The sequence below is a fragment of the Balaenoptera ricei genome, chromosome 6, assembly GCF_028023285.1.
Source record: "Balaenoptera ricei isolate mBalRic1 chromosome 6, mBalRic1.hap2, whole genome shotgun sequence".
In the NCBI taxonomy this organism is placed as follows: domain Eukaryota; kingdom Metazoa; phylum Chordata; class Mammalia; order Artiodactyla; family Balaenopteridae; genus Balaenoptera; species Balaenoptera ricei.
The window spans coordinates 31205641-31222853 of NC_082644.1; the positions used below are offsets into that span (position 1 = coordinate 31205641).

The following is a 17213-nucleotide window of genomic DNA, read 5'->3' on the forward strand; positions in this document are numbered from 1 at the left end:
GCCTTGTGGGTTTCTGCAGCCTTGTCTCCCAGCCTGCAACCTGCATGCAGGTGTGTGCAGCACAGCAGATTCTGGTATTGCCCTATGGTGCTTTCAGTATTGTTTGGATTACCTCCTTCACGTAACCAACCACCTGGACATGGTAGGGTAAAGAGCAGCCCCACCGAGGATTGTCATCTCTCATGATTCTGGGGCTCGTGGGGTGCATTCCCATGGCTCTCACTCAGGGTTTCTCTGGGACTGTCGCCAGTGAGGGCTGGAACTGTTTCAAAGTCTTCTTCTCAGGCTCACACATCTGATGGCTGCTGCCAGCTGGGGCCCCATGTGCCGGGGCCACTAAGCCATGTCAGTGACAAGACAGCCGAGATCTCTGCTCACTTGGGGGCTCCAGGGTACCAGGTGACAGGCAGCAAGTGAGATGGGCATAATGGTGGTTTTAGTGGGGGCTCCTACACTGTTTCCAAGGTGGGGACGTCCAGCGGCAGGTGGAGCGGACTTGTGGCCCATCTGTAAGACTATCCCTGCCCAACTCAGGCAGCTACCAAGTGGTTCAGAGACTCCAGGGCAGGCACCACAGCATTCATGCTACCCCATCCACTGGCTGCTGTGGATGGAGCCACTTAACGGTCCACAATGCACTGGATAGTGGGGCACATTTAATTTCTCTGTACTTCTCCAGTCCCCACACCTCCCCCAGTCCCAGGTTTGGGGCCTTTGATGCTGGGTGGTGGCAGCCTTGGGTGTCAGGGGCCCTGGGTCCTGAGTTCAGCAGCAGGCTCAGCTCACCTAGGGTGGACTCTCTCAGCTCAGGGCTTCTAAAAGGAGAGTTGAGTGGCTGGGAAGACAGAAATGACAAATGCTCCTTGGCTCCTCCGTGATTACACGTCCCTGGCCATGGGCATGTCAGAATGAGCCCGGAGCCCAGTCCAGGGGGTTCAGAGCAGCATGTCTGGTGGACCCAGCTCCTGGGTGCTGATTACCCCAGGCCAGCATGGCCAGGGTCAGCCTTGGCGTCCTTGTCTGAAACACGGAATGTCACCCACCTTGGTGATTGTGACTGAGCAAGAGTACAAAAGCACTCAGCACATCTCCTGGCACATGGGTTGTGGGTGTGTGTGTGTGTATATAATTGGATATATGTTTATATGTATTTGTGTATGTGTGCATGTGCATATGTGTATACACGTGTGGAGGCATGTGTGTTTATATGTGTGTATGTTGGGCACCCTTGAACATGTGTTTCCTCTCCCCCAACCCTACCCTAGCCCCCGGCTCCTCTGAGCAGTGTGGAGGGGAGGCTGGAACTGGACTGCCCTGCCCTGCACTCACTTTGGCCTTGGACAGGCAGCAGGGAGACCAGTCCTGAGGTAAGCGAGGCTGGTGGCTGTATCCTGTGGCTTCCCAAATCAGATCAGAGGGTCATCTGATCTTTAGGAAGGTTGCTCTGCAACCAGGACCTCCCTCCACCATGTACTCTGCTCCCTGGAGGATGTCTTTATGCTGAGCCCTGGGCTTCCCAGTCTGGCCAAGCATGGTTCAGCTGCCCTTGCACTAAAACCCCTGGAAGATGAGATGGTCATGGCTAAAGGGCCGCCAGAGGAAAGGCACACTTCCTCCCTTTGAAGGGCCTCCAGGCAGGCCAGCCTCCCCAGGCTCTGGGCCTGCCACACCCCTCACCACCCTCCTCTACATGATTCATTGTCCCTTCTGTAACAAGGAAAATGACACTTGATGAGTGTCAGCAACTCACCAAGTTTGCACAGTTCGGAGGTATCACCTTCCACAGGGTATAATCAACATACAATTAGCTGCATATGTTTAAAATGTACAATTTGACGTTTCAACATACACATATACACCTGTGAAAGTGTCGCCACTGCCAAGATGATGAGCACAGCTGTCAGCCCTTGAAGGCTTCGTTGTGTTCCGTTGTAACCCCCACACCACACCCACCCCTCCTTCCAGGCAACATCCTGGTCTGCTTTCTGGCACCACATGTTAGTGTACATTTCCTAGAATTCTATGTAAATGAGAAAAAAGTAGGTGCCTTTTCTTTTGTCTGTCTTCTTTCACTTGGCATGATTATTTCTAGATTCATCCATGTTGTTCAGAAGTATTCTCTTTTCCCCTCAGTGGTTGAAAGATTTGTGTAGAATTGGTATCAATTTTGGTCATCATTTTTCTCAAATATTTTTCAAGCTCACTCCTTTTTTGAGACTCCACATACATATTCTGGTTACACAGATATTATGCTGCTTAAAGTTTTTCCACATCTCACAATTCATTCTTGCTCTTTCGTTTTAGATAGCTTCTATTGTCTCTCTAAACTCACTAATTTTTATTCTACAATATCTAATCTGCCATCAATCCCTTCCAGTGGGTCTTGATCACACACTTTGTGGTTTTCATCTCTGGAAGTTGGATTTGCATCTTTTTTTTATTCTTCATGTTTCTACTGACCTTTTAAATATAATGTGGGTAACTGCTGCTGCCTTAATGACCTTATCTGGTAATTCTAACATCTGTATCATATGTGGGTCAGTTTCAACTCACTGACTTTTTCTCCTCACTATGGGTTGTGTATTCCTGCCCTCCATGTCTGGTAAGTTTTGGTTGGATGCCAGACACTATAAATCTCACCTTACTGGATGCTGAATATGTTTGTGCTCTTATAATTGTCCTTAGGCATTGTTTAGGGATGCAGTTAAGTTGTTTGTAAACAGATGGACTTTCCTGTTAAAATTCATCAGTATTTGTTAGGTGGGACCTGAGCAGAGCTCACCGTGGGGCTAATTATGCCCCACACTGAGGCAAGACCCTTCCAAGTTCTCTAACTCCCTGTGGATCTTGGGGTTTCCAGTCTAGCTGGTGGAAACAGGCATATTCCCTGCCCTGTGTGAGCACCAGCTGATGTTCCCTCTGACCCTCTCAAGTAGATCTTTCTCCAGCATTGCAGTTTCCTCACACATGCACTGAGCCATCTCCGAGGGCCCTTGTCAGCTCTCTGCGCTCTCTCTAGTGCTCTATCCTGTGACCTCCAGCTGCCTTCATGTTCCTGGACTCCCAGCTCTGTTTCCTTACTCAGGGGTCTACCTGGGATCCCCTTCGCTGGGCAGGAAGCTGGGGTGAGAGAGGGATCACTGCACTTGTACCCACCTCTCAGGAGCACCGCACTTTGCTGCCTGGTGTAAGGTGTCTCTCAAGTGTTGTTTCGTATGTTTTATCCATGATTTGGTTGTTTCCAGTGAGAGAGTATCTCCAGTTTCTGTTGTTCCATCTTGACCAGAAGCAGGAATCCCTGAGGTGTGATTGCAGCAGGCTCCACCTGGCACCAGATGGCTGCGTTGGACACACCAGAGCTGAGTGCGTGGCCTGCATTCCATCTGGCATATTTTGACTGCTGTGTCATGTCTGATTTCCGGAAACTGGAATTTATCACCTGTGCTATGAGAAAAATGCAGCAAAGCATGCATTTTCTGTTTAGAAATCTTGATATTTCTCCCCATTAAGCTCTTTAAGAGTGTGGCAGTAGCCAATACTAAATGTGCACCCTGCACTGGTTTTGGTGTCACTTAAAGAAAGGTCCACTCAGAAGAAATCTGACTGCACTGGAAGGCAAGAGCGCAGGAGACTATCACAGGGGCTGGAGTTGGCGCTTGACTCCTGGGGCCTCACCAGCCCTCAAGGCCACGCACGCACAGAGGTGGCTCATGCTTCTCTTCTGAACATGCTCTGACCGGAGGCCCTTCTGCTGCATGGGTGGCCGAGGGTCAGGCTTCAGGACACCTTTTTGGTTGTGTGTGTTGCGGGGAGGGGAAACTGCATCTCCACCGATGGTTCTTTATTTCGTTCAGCAAGGGAGGAAGGGAATGTGTGAAGAAGCCACTGGCAGCAGAGCTGAGTGAGTGCCTGTGTCTGGGAGGGTGCGTGGAGATGCCAGCCAGCTCTCCTCAGACACAGTGGGCACTGCACACTCAAGGGAACCCTTTCTCCCTGAGTCACTGCATGACTGGGAACAAGCTCAGTTCTGGCCACAGTTTTAAGCCAGGGCCTAGAAGCTACTGCACGGGGACCAGGGACTCAGCCATGCTCCATCCACGCGCAGACCTCTATGACCTGCCTGGAGGTCTCCTGCACTGGGTGGTGGCACGAAGATGCCCTTCCATGTTCTCCCTTGAGCACTGGGTCTGTCACCCACGCTGCTCCAAGTGCCAGTGGAGAAGGTGGTTTTCATTCTCCTTTCACGTTTTTTTTTAGAACCTCCTGAACTGCTCCACTTCAAAACTGCTGGGCAAGAAAAAGATTTTCAGCAAATCCTCCCAGCCCACCAACCCTGTGCAAGGCCTGGGCTGGCCAACTCAAACGACTTGGAACGCAGCCAGCAGGGAACCTGGCACCCACCCTTCCACCTCAGTGTCCTTGTGGAGTCTGACAGCCTCAGGTAACCCACCTCTTGCCCAGGAATAAGTGACTGCCACTCCTGGTCCCTGTCCTCCTCTGCAGCTCCACGGGGGGTTCAAGTGGAAGATTTTGGGGAATGTCAATCTCCTCCCAGTCTAGTCTCACCTTTGACCCTCTCTGTGCACCTAGACTGACATTTGAAGGTGCCTTTCCTCCACGAGGGTTTCCAGAAGAGGCACCATGTGAGGGCATGAAGTAGCTCCAGTGCTTAGCAGGAAGAGGAACTGGGGACCAAGATCCAGCTTCCTCAGCCTCCAGGTCTCTGGAAAATGATGGGTCACCTGTCAGACAGAATATCGACAGTGATATTGAGGGAGGGTCTCGATGGGCATCCTGCCTCACCTCAGAGCTACATGGTAGGATAGAGTGCCACGGATGCCAAAGCACAGTACAGACCAGATTCACTGTGCTCATGATGGTTATCACTATTCTTTTACACATATATTCTGAATTCATTGAGGGGCAGGTAGCTTCACGCTACAGAATTCATTCCTCCCTCTCCTTTTTTTTCTTTCACTCTCTCTTTTTTCTTTCTTTCTTTCCTTCCTTCTTTTCTCCCTTCTTTCCTTCCTTCCTTCCTTCTTTCTTTCTCTCTCTCTCTTTCTTTCCCACTCTCTCCCTCCCTCCTTCCCTCTCTCTCTTCCTTCTTTTTTTTAATGAAGAAATTTATTTTTAGAATAAAATGCTTTCCATTGGCCATTGCCCCAAAGCCTGCCTAGTTAGGACCCAGCTGAGGCTGACCAGGGTGTTCACTTCACACTCAGCCCCATTCCCCCTCCTCCATGTTGATTTTCTCCAGAGGGCCCCACCTGGGGGCTGGTCCATGGCCCAGCTGGCATTGACTACACTCATTTCTCCCTGACAGGAAGCCCCCGGCCAGCCCCTCAAAGAGCTCAGAGAACTCAACTCTGAGGATGGAGCCAGGAGGGGGGTCCTCAATGCCCCCAGCCCCCATTGCCACCAGGGGGGAGCCAGATGCTGGGCCTAGCAGCTCCTCCCTGGAGCATCCAAGCACAGACCCAGGGAAGCTCCGAGCGCTTCCTGTTGGGCCTGGAGCCCACTGCGGGGACCCTGCCTCCGGGAGCCCTGGCAGCCAGGCCTCTGCGGGGGACATGGGCTCTGTGGGTGAGCCCAGCAGCGGCACTAAGATCCCTAACCGGGACAGCGGGATAGACAGCCCTTCCTGCAGCGTGGTTGGCGAGCACTTCTCCTGCGAGGACGGCAGCGAGGCGGGCCCAGGCCCCACCATCAAAGGCCTGCACCTGGAGACAGCCCCAGGTGGCAAGGCCCCACAGGAGGAGGCCGATAGCGATATGGGCGAGGGCAGCAGTGAGGAGCCAGACCCCGAGAATAGCCCCTTGAGGGCTGACGCGGATCCAGCCAAGGTAGGCCACCTTCCCGTCCCAGGTGTCAGGGGCTGCAGAGCTCTCCTCCGAGGGTATTTGACGTTTACAGTGCCATCACCCAGGCCTGGTGCCAGTAGCAGGGTGTACACTCAGACACCATACTCAGAGAAGCCCCTGCTATGGGCTGGTGGGCAGGCCCTGGGGAAGGACCACTCAGGCAGGGGTCTCCCTGAGACATCAGACAATGATCTCACTCCCAAGCCTTAGTTCCATGGCCCCACAGTGGCACAGGGACCCCACCCCAGGGTGGCTGTGGAGGTTCATCTTAGAGGGAACAGTGCTGCCACCACTCTTTGCCAGTGCTTGCTGCCTGCCTTGCAGAGGCCCCATGAGGAAAACAGCATGCTTGTCACCTTATTTTATGAATGGAGAAACCCCAGGGTTTCCCATGGGGTGTGGCAGAGGCAGGAAGGGAGCCCAGGCATGCGAGGGGAGCCCCGTGTAGATGGCCCCGGGAAGCAGGTGTGCCCACCCGTGGGGGCTCGGCCTTGCAAGAAAGCTCATCTGTGTCCCTTTAGCGTTTTGGGCTCTGGGCTCTACACTGGGACTTGTGGGGACATGGAAGTAAAGCCGACAGCCCCGGCTTAGAGAGACCGCCTGTGCATGGGAGGAGAACAGCGTAGGTAAGCTACAAGTGACTGGGTCCCAAGACAAGCACAGGTGGCATTTGGCCAGGGTCAGACCTGCTGGCTCCTGGTAGAGATGGTATGGACTAACATGGCCGCATCAAGAGGCAGGCTTAGTGGGCAAAGGGTAGCCACAGGCCTGCACTGCTGAAAGCCAAATTCCCAGCGAGTGGGCTGGGGGCATGTTTTAATCTAAGTTTTATTATTATTCAGGAATGGTGAAGCCAACAAATCAGGAGATGACTGCCATTTAAAGACAGTTTATTACTCATAGTTCCCGAGAGGAGGGGGCACACCACACCATGGGGAACCAGAGGGAAAAGCACCAAGGTGGGGCAGGAGGCAGAGGGAGTGGAAATTGTGAGCAAGAGTCTTTTTTTAATCACGTAATGATTTTATTCTTTTAATTGAAGTATAGTTGATGTACAAATACTATATAAGTTACAGTAGAGTCTTTATTGTGGTTTCTGAGGAGAGGGATAGGTGAGACAGGGTAAACAGGCTTAAGATTGGCCAGTTTGAATAATTTCAGTGGGTTCTGTGCACAGGGGCTGTCCCTGGATAGCTAACACCTGGACCTGTGTAATTAGGGCGGGGAATAGGGGAAAAGCAAGTATAAAGAAGGTGGTTGGGTGTGGGCTCTGGATGGGTTGGTTTGCACTTGAAAGACATTCTTGCCAGCGAATCCTTTACATCTCTAGGAATCAGCGAACCCTGGGAGGGACAGTCCCTCCAGGATCAGCAAGGCCCCAAAGTTTTGGTATCAGGATAATGCTGGTCTCATGGAATGAGTTAGGAAGTGTTCCTTATTCTTTAATTTTTTTGGAAAAATTTGAGAACAATTGGTATTAATTTCCCAGTGAAGCTATCTGTTTCTGGGCTTTTCTTTGTTGAGAAGTTTTTTATTGCTTATTTAACCTCCTTACTTGTTATTGGTCTGTGCAAATTTTCTGTTTCTTCATGACTCAGTGTTGGTAGGTTGTGTGTTTCTAGGAATTTACCTATTTCTTTTAGCTTACCCAATTGTTGGCATTTAATTGTTCAGAGCCATCTCTTCTGATCCCTTGTATTCAACTGTGGTATCAGTTGTAATATTTCCTCTTTCATTTTATTTATTTGAGTTCTTTCTCATTTTTTGGGTAAGTCTAGCTAAAGGTTTGTTAATTTTGTTTATCTTTTCAAAAAACAACTCTTAGTTTTGTTGGTTTTTTCCCATTGTTTTTCTACTCTCTGTTTCATTTATCTCTGTTCTAATCTCCATTATTTCCTTCCTCCTGACTGCTTTGGGTTTAGTGTGTTCTTTTTCTAATCTTGAGGTGTAAAGTTAGGTTGTTGATTTGAGATCTTTCTTCCTTTTACATGTATGCACTTACAGCTATAAACATCCCTCTTAACACTGCTTTTGCCACATTCCATAAGTTTTGACATATTGTGTTTTCATTTTCATTTGTCTCAAGCTATTTTCTAATTTCCTTTGTGACTTCTTTGACTCTTCTTTAAGTGCGTATTTTCTAATTTCTACATATCTGTGGATTTTCCAGTTTTCCCTGTGCTGTTGATTTCTAGTTTCATTCTATTGTGATTGGAAAAGATATTTTATATGATTTCAATCTTCTTGAATTTGTTAATACTTGTTTTGTGGCCTAACAAGTGGTTTGACCTGAAGAACGTTCTGTGTGCACTTGAGAAGAATGTACGTTCTGCTGTTGTTATATGGAGTGTTCTGCATATGTTTGTTAGGTTCATTTGATCTACAGTATTATTCAAATCCCCTGCTTCCTTATTGATATTTTGCATGTCCTATCCAGTATTGAAAGTAGAGTACTGACATCTCCTACTATTCTTTTGTTGCTATCTGTTTCTTGCTTAAATTCTGCCAAAGTTTGCTTCATATGTTTAGGAACTCTGAGGTTTGATGAATAAATATTTATAATTGTTGTATCTTCTTGGTGAATTGATCCTTTTAACATTATATAATGTCTTTCCTTGTATTGTGTAATGGTTTTTTTATTTAAAGTCCATTCTGTCTGATGTAAATATGGCCACTCGTGATCTCTTTTGTTTACCATTTCCATGAAATATCTTTTTCCATCTTTCACTTTCAGCCTATGTACGTCCTTAAATCTAAAGTGAGTTTCTTGTGGGTAGCATATAATCGGATTTTTTAAAAAATCTGTTCAATCAATCCATGTCTTTTGATTGGGGAGTTTAATTCATTTGCATTTAAAGTAATTACTGGTAGGGAAGGACTTACTATTGCCTTTTTCATTGTTTTCTGTATGTTTTGTAGCTTTTTTGTCCCTCTCTTACTGCTTTCCTTTTTTAAGTTTAATTGATTTTTTGTAATAATATGCTTTGATTCCCTTCTCATTGCCTCTTGTGTATATTCTATGTATTTTTTCTATTGCAATTACATAAAATAATTAAAGTTATAGTATTTTTTTTAAAGATCTTCCATCTGCTTTTTATTTTTTTATTGGAGTATAATTGCTTTACAATGTTATGTTGGTTTCTGCTGTACAACAAAGTAAATTAGCTATATGTATACATATATCCCTTCCCTCTTGGACCTCTCTCCCACCCCCACCCCCCCCATCCCATGCATCTAGGTCATCACAGAGCACTGAGCTGAGCTCCCTGTGCTATACCACATGTTCCCACTAGCTATCTATTTTACACATGGTAGTGTATTTATGTCAAACCTAATCTCCCAATTCATCCCTCCCTCCCCTTCCCCTGCCGTGTCCACACGTCCATTCTCTACATCTGTGTCTCTATTCCTGCCCTGCAAATAGGTTCATCTGTACCATTTTTCTAGATTCCATGTATATGTGGTAATATTTGATATTAGTTTTTCTCTTTCTGACTTACTTCACTGTTTCACTATGTATGACAGACTCTAGGTCCATCCACATCTCTACAAATGACCCAATTTGTTCTTTTCTATGGCTAATATTCCATTGTATAAATATGCCACATCTTCTTTACCCATTCATCTGTTGAAGGACATTTAGGCTGTTTCCATGTCATGGCTATTGTAAATAGTGCTGCAATGAACATTGGGGTACATGTGTCTTTTTGAACTATGGTTTTCTCAAGGTATAAGCCCAGTAGTGGGATTGCTGGGTCATACGGTAATTCTATTTTTAGTTTTCTAAGGAAACTCCATTCTATTCTCCACAGTGGAGGTATCAATTTACATTCCCACCAACAGTGCAAGAGGGTTCCCTTTTCTCCACACCCTCTCCAGCATTTATTGTTTGTGACTTTTTGCTGATGGCCATTCTGACTGGTGTGAGGTAATGCCTCATTGTAGTTTTGATTTGCATTTTTCTAATAATTAGTGATGTTGAGCATCTTTTCATCTGTATAGCATTTTATTTTAAGCTGATAAAAACTTAACTTCAATGATATACAAAAACTCTACTCCTTTACAACTCCCCCTCCCAGACACTCTATGTTATTGATGTCACAAATTATGTATATATATATATAGTATGCACTTTCACATAGATTTATAGTTTTTAAATGTTTTTGTCCTTTTTGTGTTATTTTCTATCAAAATTATGATAGTACAGGTTACTATATTTGTTCATGCATTTACCTTTATTGAAGAACCTTATATTTTTGTACAGCTTCATGTTGCTATCTACCATCTTTTCACAACTTGAAGGACTTACTTTAGCATTTCTTGTATAGCAGGTCTAGTGGTAATGAACTCTTTATCTTCTGTTTATTTGGGAAAGTCTTAATTTCTTCTTCATTTTTAAAATTTTTATTATTTTATTTTGTTTTATTTTATAAATTGGAGTATAGTTGCTTTACAATATTGTGTTAGTTTATGCTGTACAGCAAAGTGAATCAGCTATATGTATACATATATCTCCTCTTTTTGGATTTCCTTCTCATTTCGGCCACCACAGAGCACTGAGTAGAGTTCCCTGAGCTATACAGTAGGTTCTCATTAGTTATCTATTTTATACATAGTATCAATAGTGTTTATATGTTAATCGCAATCTCCCAATTCATCCCATCCCCCCCTTCCCCCTTGGAATCCATACGTTTGTTCTCTACTTCTGTGTCTCTATTTCTGCTTTGTAAATAAGATCGTCTACACCAATTTTTTCAGATTCCACATACATGCATTAATATATGATATTTGTTTTTCTCTTTCTGACTTACTTCGCTCTGTATGACAGTCCCTAGGTCCATCCATGTCTCTACAAATGACCCAATTTTGCTTCTTTTTATGGCTGAGTAATATTCCATTGCATATATGTACCACATCTTCTATATCCATTCATCTGTTGATGGACATTTAGGTTGCTTCCGTGTCCTGGCTATTGTAAATAGTGCTGCAATGAACATTGGGGAGCATGTATCTTTTTGAATTATGGTTTTCTCCGGGTGTGTGCCCAGTAGTGGGATTGCTGGGTCATATGGTAGTTCTATTTTTTGCTTTTTAAGGAATCTCCATACTGTTCTCCATAGTGGCTGCATCAATTTACATTCCCACCAACAGTGTAAGAGGGTTCCCTTTTCTCCACACCCTCTCCAGCATTCATTGTCTGTAGTTTTTTTTTTTTTTTTTTTTTGGCTGCTTTGGATCTTTGTTGCTGTGCACAGGTTTCCTCTAGTTGTGGCAAGCGGGGGCTACTCTTCATTGAGGTGTGCGGGCTTCTCATTGTGGTGGCTTCTCTTGTTGTGGAGCATGGGCTGTAAGTGCGCAGTCTTCAGTAGTTGTGGCTCGCGGGCTCTAGAGCGCAGACTAAGTATTTGTGGTGCACGGGATTAGTTGCTCTGTGGCACATGGGATCTTACTGGACCAGGGCTCAAACCTATGTCCCCTGCCTTGGCAGGTGGATTCTTAACCACTGTGCCACCAGGGAAGCCCTATTGTTTGTAGATTTTTTGATGATAGCCATTCTGACCAGTGTGAGATGATACCTCATTGTAGTTTTGACTTGCATTTTTCTAATAATTAGTGATGTTGAGCATCTTTTCATGTGTTTGTTGGCCATCTGTATATCTTCTTTGGAGAAATGTCTATTTAGGTCTTCTGCCCATTTTTGGATTGGGTTGTTTGTTTTTTTGATATTGAGCTGCGTGAGCTGCTTGTATATTTTGGAGATTAATCCTTTGTCAGTTGCTTCATTTGCAAATATTTTCTCCCATTCTGAGGGTTGTCTTTTCGTCTTGTTTATGGTTTCCTTTGCTGTGCAAAAGGTTTAAGTTTCATTAGGTCCCATTTGTTTATTTTTGTTTTTATTCTCATTACTCTAGGACGTGGGTCAAAAAAGGTCTTGAAGCAATTTATGTCAAAGAGTGTTCTTATGTTTTCCTCCAAGAGTTTTATACTGTCTGGCCTTACATTTATGTCTTTAATCCATCTTGAGTTTATTTTTGTGTATGTTAGGGAGTGTTCTAATTTCATTCTTCTACATGTAGCTGTCCAGTTTTCCCAGCATCACTTATTGAAGAGGCTATCTTTGCTCCATTGTATATTCTGGCCCCCTTTGTCATAGATTAGGTGACCATAGGTGCGTGGGTTTATCTCTGAGCTTTTGATCCTGTTCCATTGATCTATATTTCTGTTTTTGTGCCAGTACCATCTGTTTTGATTACTGTAGCTTTGTAGTATAGTCTGACGTCAGGGAGCCTGATTCCTCCAGCTCCAGTTTTGTTTCTCAAGATTGCTTTTGCTATTTGAGGTCTTTTGGGTTTCCAAACAAATTGTAAAATTTTTGTTCTAGTTCTGTGAAAAATGCCCTTGGTAATTTGATAGGGATTGCATTGAATCTGTAGATTGCTTTGGGTAGTATACTCATTTTCACAATGTGGATTCTTCCAATCCAAGAACATGGTATATCTCTCCATCTTTTTGTGTCATCTTTGATTTCTTTCACCAGTATCTTATCGTCTTCTATGTACAGGTCTTTTGCCTCCTTCGGTAGGTTTTTTCCTGGGTATTTTATTCTTTTTGTTGCAATGGTAAATGGGATTGTTTCCTTAGTTTCTCTTTCTGATCTTTCATTGTCAGTGTATAGGAATGCAAGAGATTTCTGTGCATTAATTTTGTATTCTGCAACTTTATCAAATTCATTGATTAGGTCTAGTAATTTTCTGGTGGTATCTTTAAGATTTTCTATGTATAGTACCATGTCATCTGCAAACAGTGACAGTTTTACTTCTTCTTTACCAATTTGGATTCCTTTTATTTCTTTTTCTTCTCTGATTGCTGTGGCTAGGACTTCCAAAACTATGTTGAATAATGGTGGCGAGGGTGGGAACCCTTGTCTTGTTCCTGATTTTAGAGGAAAAGCTTTCAGTTTTTCACCATTAAGAATAATGTTTGCTGTGCATTTGTCATATATGGCCTTTATTATGTTGAGGTAGGTTCCCTCTATGCCCACTTTCTGGAGAGTTTTTATCATAAATTGGTGTTGAATTTTGTCAAAAGCTTTTTCTGCATCTATTGAGGTGATCATATGGTTTTTATTTTTCAATTTGTTAATATGTGTATCACATTAATTGATTTGTGTATATTGAAGAATACTTGCATCCCTGGGATAAATCCCACTTGATCATGGTGTATGATCTTTTTAATGTGTTGTTAGATTTGGTTTGCTAGTATTTAGTTGAGGATTTTTGCATGTATGTTCGTCAGTGATATTGGCCTGTAATTTTCTTTTTTTGTGATATGTTTGTCTGGTTTTTGTATCATCGTCTTCATTTTTGAAAGATGGCTTTGCTGGATACATATTCTTGGTTGACAGTTTTTTTTTTTCTTTCAGCACTTTAAATATATCATCCCACTCCTCCCACCTCCCCCTTTTTTTTTATTATAATGTGTCCCAGTGTGGTTCTTTGGATTTATCCTATTTGGAGTTCTGTAAGCTTCTTGAATTTGTATGTCCATTTCTTTCCTCATATTTGGGACATTTTCAGCCACTAATTCTTCAAGTATGCTGTACTTGACTCCCAAAATGCATATATTGGTCCCTTGGGTAGTATCCCATAAGTTTCTTAGGCTCTCTTTGCTTTCTTCATTGTTTTTTCTTTTTGTTTCTCTGATTTATGATTTCAAATTACCTAGCTTGAATGTTTCAGTCTAGTTATTGCAATTTTCAGTTCTAGAGTTTCTATTTGGCTCTTTTTTTTTAATAGTTTGTATCTCTTTATTGATATTCTCATTTTGTTCATGCATCACTTTCCTGATTTCACTTAGTTGTCTGTGTTCTTTTTTAGTTCATTGAGCATCTATATGACAGGTATTTAATATTTTTTACAGGCAGCTCATAGAGCTATGTTTCTTTAGGTTTGGTTTCTGGAATTTTATTTTGTTCCTTTAATCACACCATGTTTCCCTGTTTCTTTGTAATTTTTTGCTGGAATTTGGGCATCTGAAAAACAATCATCTCTCCAGTCTTTGCATGCTGGCTTTGTGCAGGGAAAACCTTAGCCATTCAGGCTGGAATTTCTAAGACCTATTAAACTTTTTCTGATCTCTTGCTCCCCTGGCATCTGCTTGCAGAACATCAGCTCTAACATGCTGCTTCCCTCTGTTTTCAAACTCTGGTGCTGGTCATGACAGCATTCCAAATCAGGCAAGACAGAAACCAGTCCCTCAGGCAGCTTCCAGATGAGCCAAAACTTTGGATGCACAGTTCACTCCTTTGTTTCCATCCTGAGGGAGGAGCCCTAGTGTGGGGGGAGGGGGTTCTTCCCAGTTGTGCTGTGCTATACTGTATGAGGGAGAAACACAAAAGGGTGTTCCAAACGTGCCAATTTTCATTCTCTATTTGATAGAATCTCTTCTTAGTTTTACAATGCCTTGGAAGCTGTAGCTTCTCAGCTGGTCTCCAGAGTTTTCACAGAGGTATTCTTATTTGTATACTGTTAACTCATGTGTGAGGGAAGGAGGACCTATAACTTCCTTTTTTTTTTTTAAAGAAATTCACGTTCTTTTTTATTTATTTATTTATTTATTTATTTATGACTGTGTTGAGTCTTCGTTTCTGTGCGAGGGCTTTCTCTAGTTGCGGCAAGTGGGGACCACTCTTCATCGCGGTGCACGGGCCTCTCACCATCGCGGCCTCTCTTGTTGCGGAGCACAGGCTCCAGACGCGCAGGCTCAGTAATTGTGGCTCACGGGCCCAGTTGCTCCGTGGCTTGTGGGATCTTCCCAGACCAGGGCTCGAACCCGTGTCCCCTGCATTGGCAGGCAGATTCTCAACCACTGCGCCACCAGGGAAGCCCTCTTTTTTTTTTTTTAATATGTTTTCTTGAAGTATAGTTTATTTATAATGCTGTGTTAATTTCTACTGCACAGCAAAGTGATTCAGTTATATATATATATATATTTAATATTCTTTTCCATTATGGTTTATCACAAGATATTGAATATAGTTCCCTGTGCTATACACTAGGACCTTGTTGTTTATCCATTCTATATATAGTAGTTTGCGTTTGCTAATCCCAAAATCCCAATTCATCCCTTCCCCCACTTGGCAACCACAAGTCTGTTCTCTATGTCTGTGAGCCTGTTTCTGTTTCATAGATAAGTTCATTTGTGCCATATTTTAGATTCTACATATAAGTGATATCATATGGTCTTTCTCTGTCTGGCTTACTTCACTTAATGTGATAATCTCTAGCCCATGTTGCTACAAATGGCATTATTTCATTCTTTTTAATGGCTAATATTCCATTGTATATATGTACCACATCTTCTTTATCCATTAATCTTTTGATGGACATTTAGGTTGTTTCCATGTTTTGGCTATTGTAAATAGTGCTGCAGTGAACATTGGGGTGCATGTATCTTTTTGAATTATAGTTTTGTCTGAACATATGCCCAGGAGTGGGATTGCAAAATCATATAGCAACTCTATTTTTAGTTTTTTGAGGAACGTCCATAGTGGCTGCACCAATTTACATTCCCAGTGTAGAAGGTTTCCCTTTTCTCCACACCCTCTCTAGCATTTCTTATTTGTAGACTTTCTAACGATGGCCATTCTGACCAGTGTGAGGTGGTACCTCATTATAGTTTCGATTTGCATTTCTCTTATAATTAGCAATGTGGAGCATCTTTTCATGTGCCTGTTGGGAGGGCCTGTAGCTTTCTAATCTGCCACCTTGCTGATGTCACTCCACAATATATTTTGATGTGGCTATTGCAGCTCCTCTGTAGTTAAAGCCCCGGGAAGATAGAGTTCTCTCTGGGCTGCAGAAGGTTTGGGGGGTGTTGGTAGAAACTATTATGTCTTCCCCAGAAACCTCCCTGGAAATTCCATCTGTGAGAACTGAGTCCCACATCCCAGTCCCAGCAGCCTCCTCTGGCCTTTTGGGGCCCCTGGTCATCCCTGGCATACAGCGGGTAGCCTTTGTCATATGCTGCCTCCCCAAAACTCATCTTCCCCAGGTGAGCTATGGCTCTTCTCTTCACAGTGCTCTGAGCCCCAGAAGCTGCTCCACATTGCCCAGGAGCTGCTGCACACTGAGGAGACCTATGTGAAGCGTCTGCACCTGCTAGACCAGGTAGCCCTCCTGGCTTGGGCCTGCCTTTGTCCACTTCCAGAGTTTCAGTGGGCAGTTTCAGAGGCAAACTTTCTATCTTAGCATTGGCTAGGGCTTGCTGTTGGAGTATGACTGACATGAATACTAAAACTTGGACAAATTTAAGTCTCCTCCAGAAAGTCTTAGTTTTTGCTTTCAGAACTTGTGGCTCTGGGGCAACGGTCTCATCCAGTCACCTTGGGGTTTTTTTCTTCTTGGCAGTTAAATTATCTGAGCATGTAAATGGTCTCTGGACATCTTTCTGCATAAATAGTTGGGACAGTGGGTGGCACTCTCCCTGTCCACCTGGCAACGTGGGGTTTATGAGCACAGGAAGTAAAACTCCAACAGAAACTGGGTTTTGACAGGTGCTTCTTCTGTTTGTAGCTCACAAAGCAAAGAAAGGAAATCAGGACCATCCATTTCCCTTGAAAGGCAGATGGAAGAAAGATGGCCTGTCCCTATCTAGAGGGGACTGTCCCTGCCTCACCCCCAATTCTTAGCCATAAGTAAGCTTGCTTTAAGACCATAAGGTTCTTTGAGCCAGTTTGATGAAGTGGAAGGTTCACTAAGAAAACATAAGGCAATGGCAGCCTCTCTTGAGCTCCCATACCTGCAGCAGAAGCATGATCGTAACCATCTGCAGTGACCCACACTCAGTGACCACTGCATGGGCTTCTCCGTGCCCAGGTTTTCTGCACCCGACTGATGGAAGCAGGGATCCCTTCGGAAGTCACCACAGGCATCTTCTCTAACATCTCCTCCATCTATTGCTTCCACGGGCAGTTCCTCCTGCCTGAGCTGCAGACACGGATCATGAATGAGTGGTAAGTGCAGCTCATGGTGTCAGGGAAGTGTAGGGTCTGGCATCTCCCAGGGAGTTTGGCTCCAATGCCCTTAGTCGTTGAGGGTCATGGTGACACTATTGCAGTGGTTTTGTTGAATACTCTCTGCCAAGCAGCCTCTAAATCTGGGGTTTGCATGCCCAAAAGCCAGGAGGCACCTAGGGAGCCTGTCTCATAGTGCCCTGGGCTCTCTTTCTGTAGGGTCCTGGGCCAACCCTGACCCCAAGCTCTCTCAGTGTCTTAGCTTCTTCATCTGCAAACTAAAGGGGCTTTAATACCTGCTCAGGGCTTTGTGGAATTTAAATGAGGTTTGCCAT

The 17213-nt window shown here is 44.4% G+C and overlaps 1 protein-coding gene across 3 annotated transcripts in view; it reads left to right on the plus strand.

The window, feature by feature from the left end:
- The first annotated feature begins 3300 nt into the window (after positions 1-3300).
- The window catches only part of FGD3 (FYVE, RhoGEF and PH domain containing 3), a 35367-nt gene continuing 21454 nt past the window's right edge, over positions 3301-17213 (plus strand). Inside the window, exons 1-5 of one of the 3 annotated variants that reach the window (XM_059924412.1) lie at positions 3301-3363; positions 4258-4441; positions 5327-5846; positions 15944-16033; positions 16742-16878. In XM_059924412.1, coding sequence (XP_059780395.1) covers positions 3336-3363; positions 4258-4441; positions 5327-5846; positions 15944-16033; positions 16742-16878 — 959 coding nt within the window. In that variant the 5' untranslated portion in view covers positions 3301-3335. Of the gene's footprint in view, positions 3364-4257; positions 4442-4590; positions 4720-5326; positions 5847-15943; positions 16034-16741; positions 16879-17213 lie in introns of those variants that run through there. The other 2 variants (XM_059924410.1, XM_059924413.1) reach the window with 2 other exon arrangements.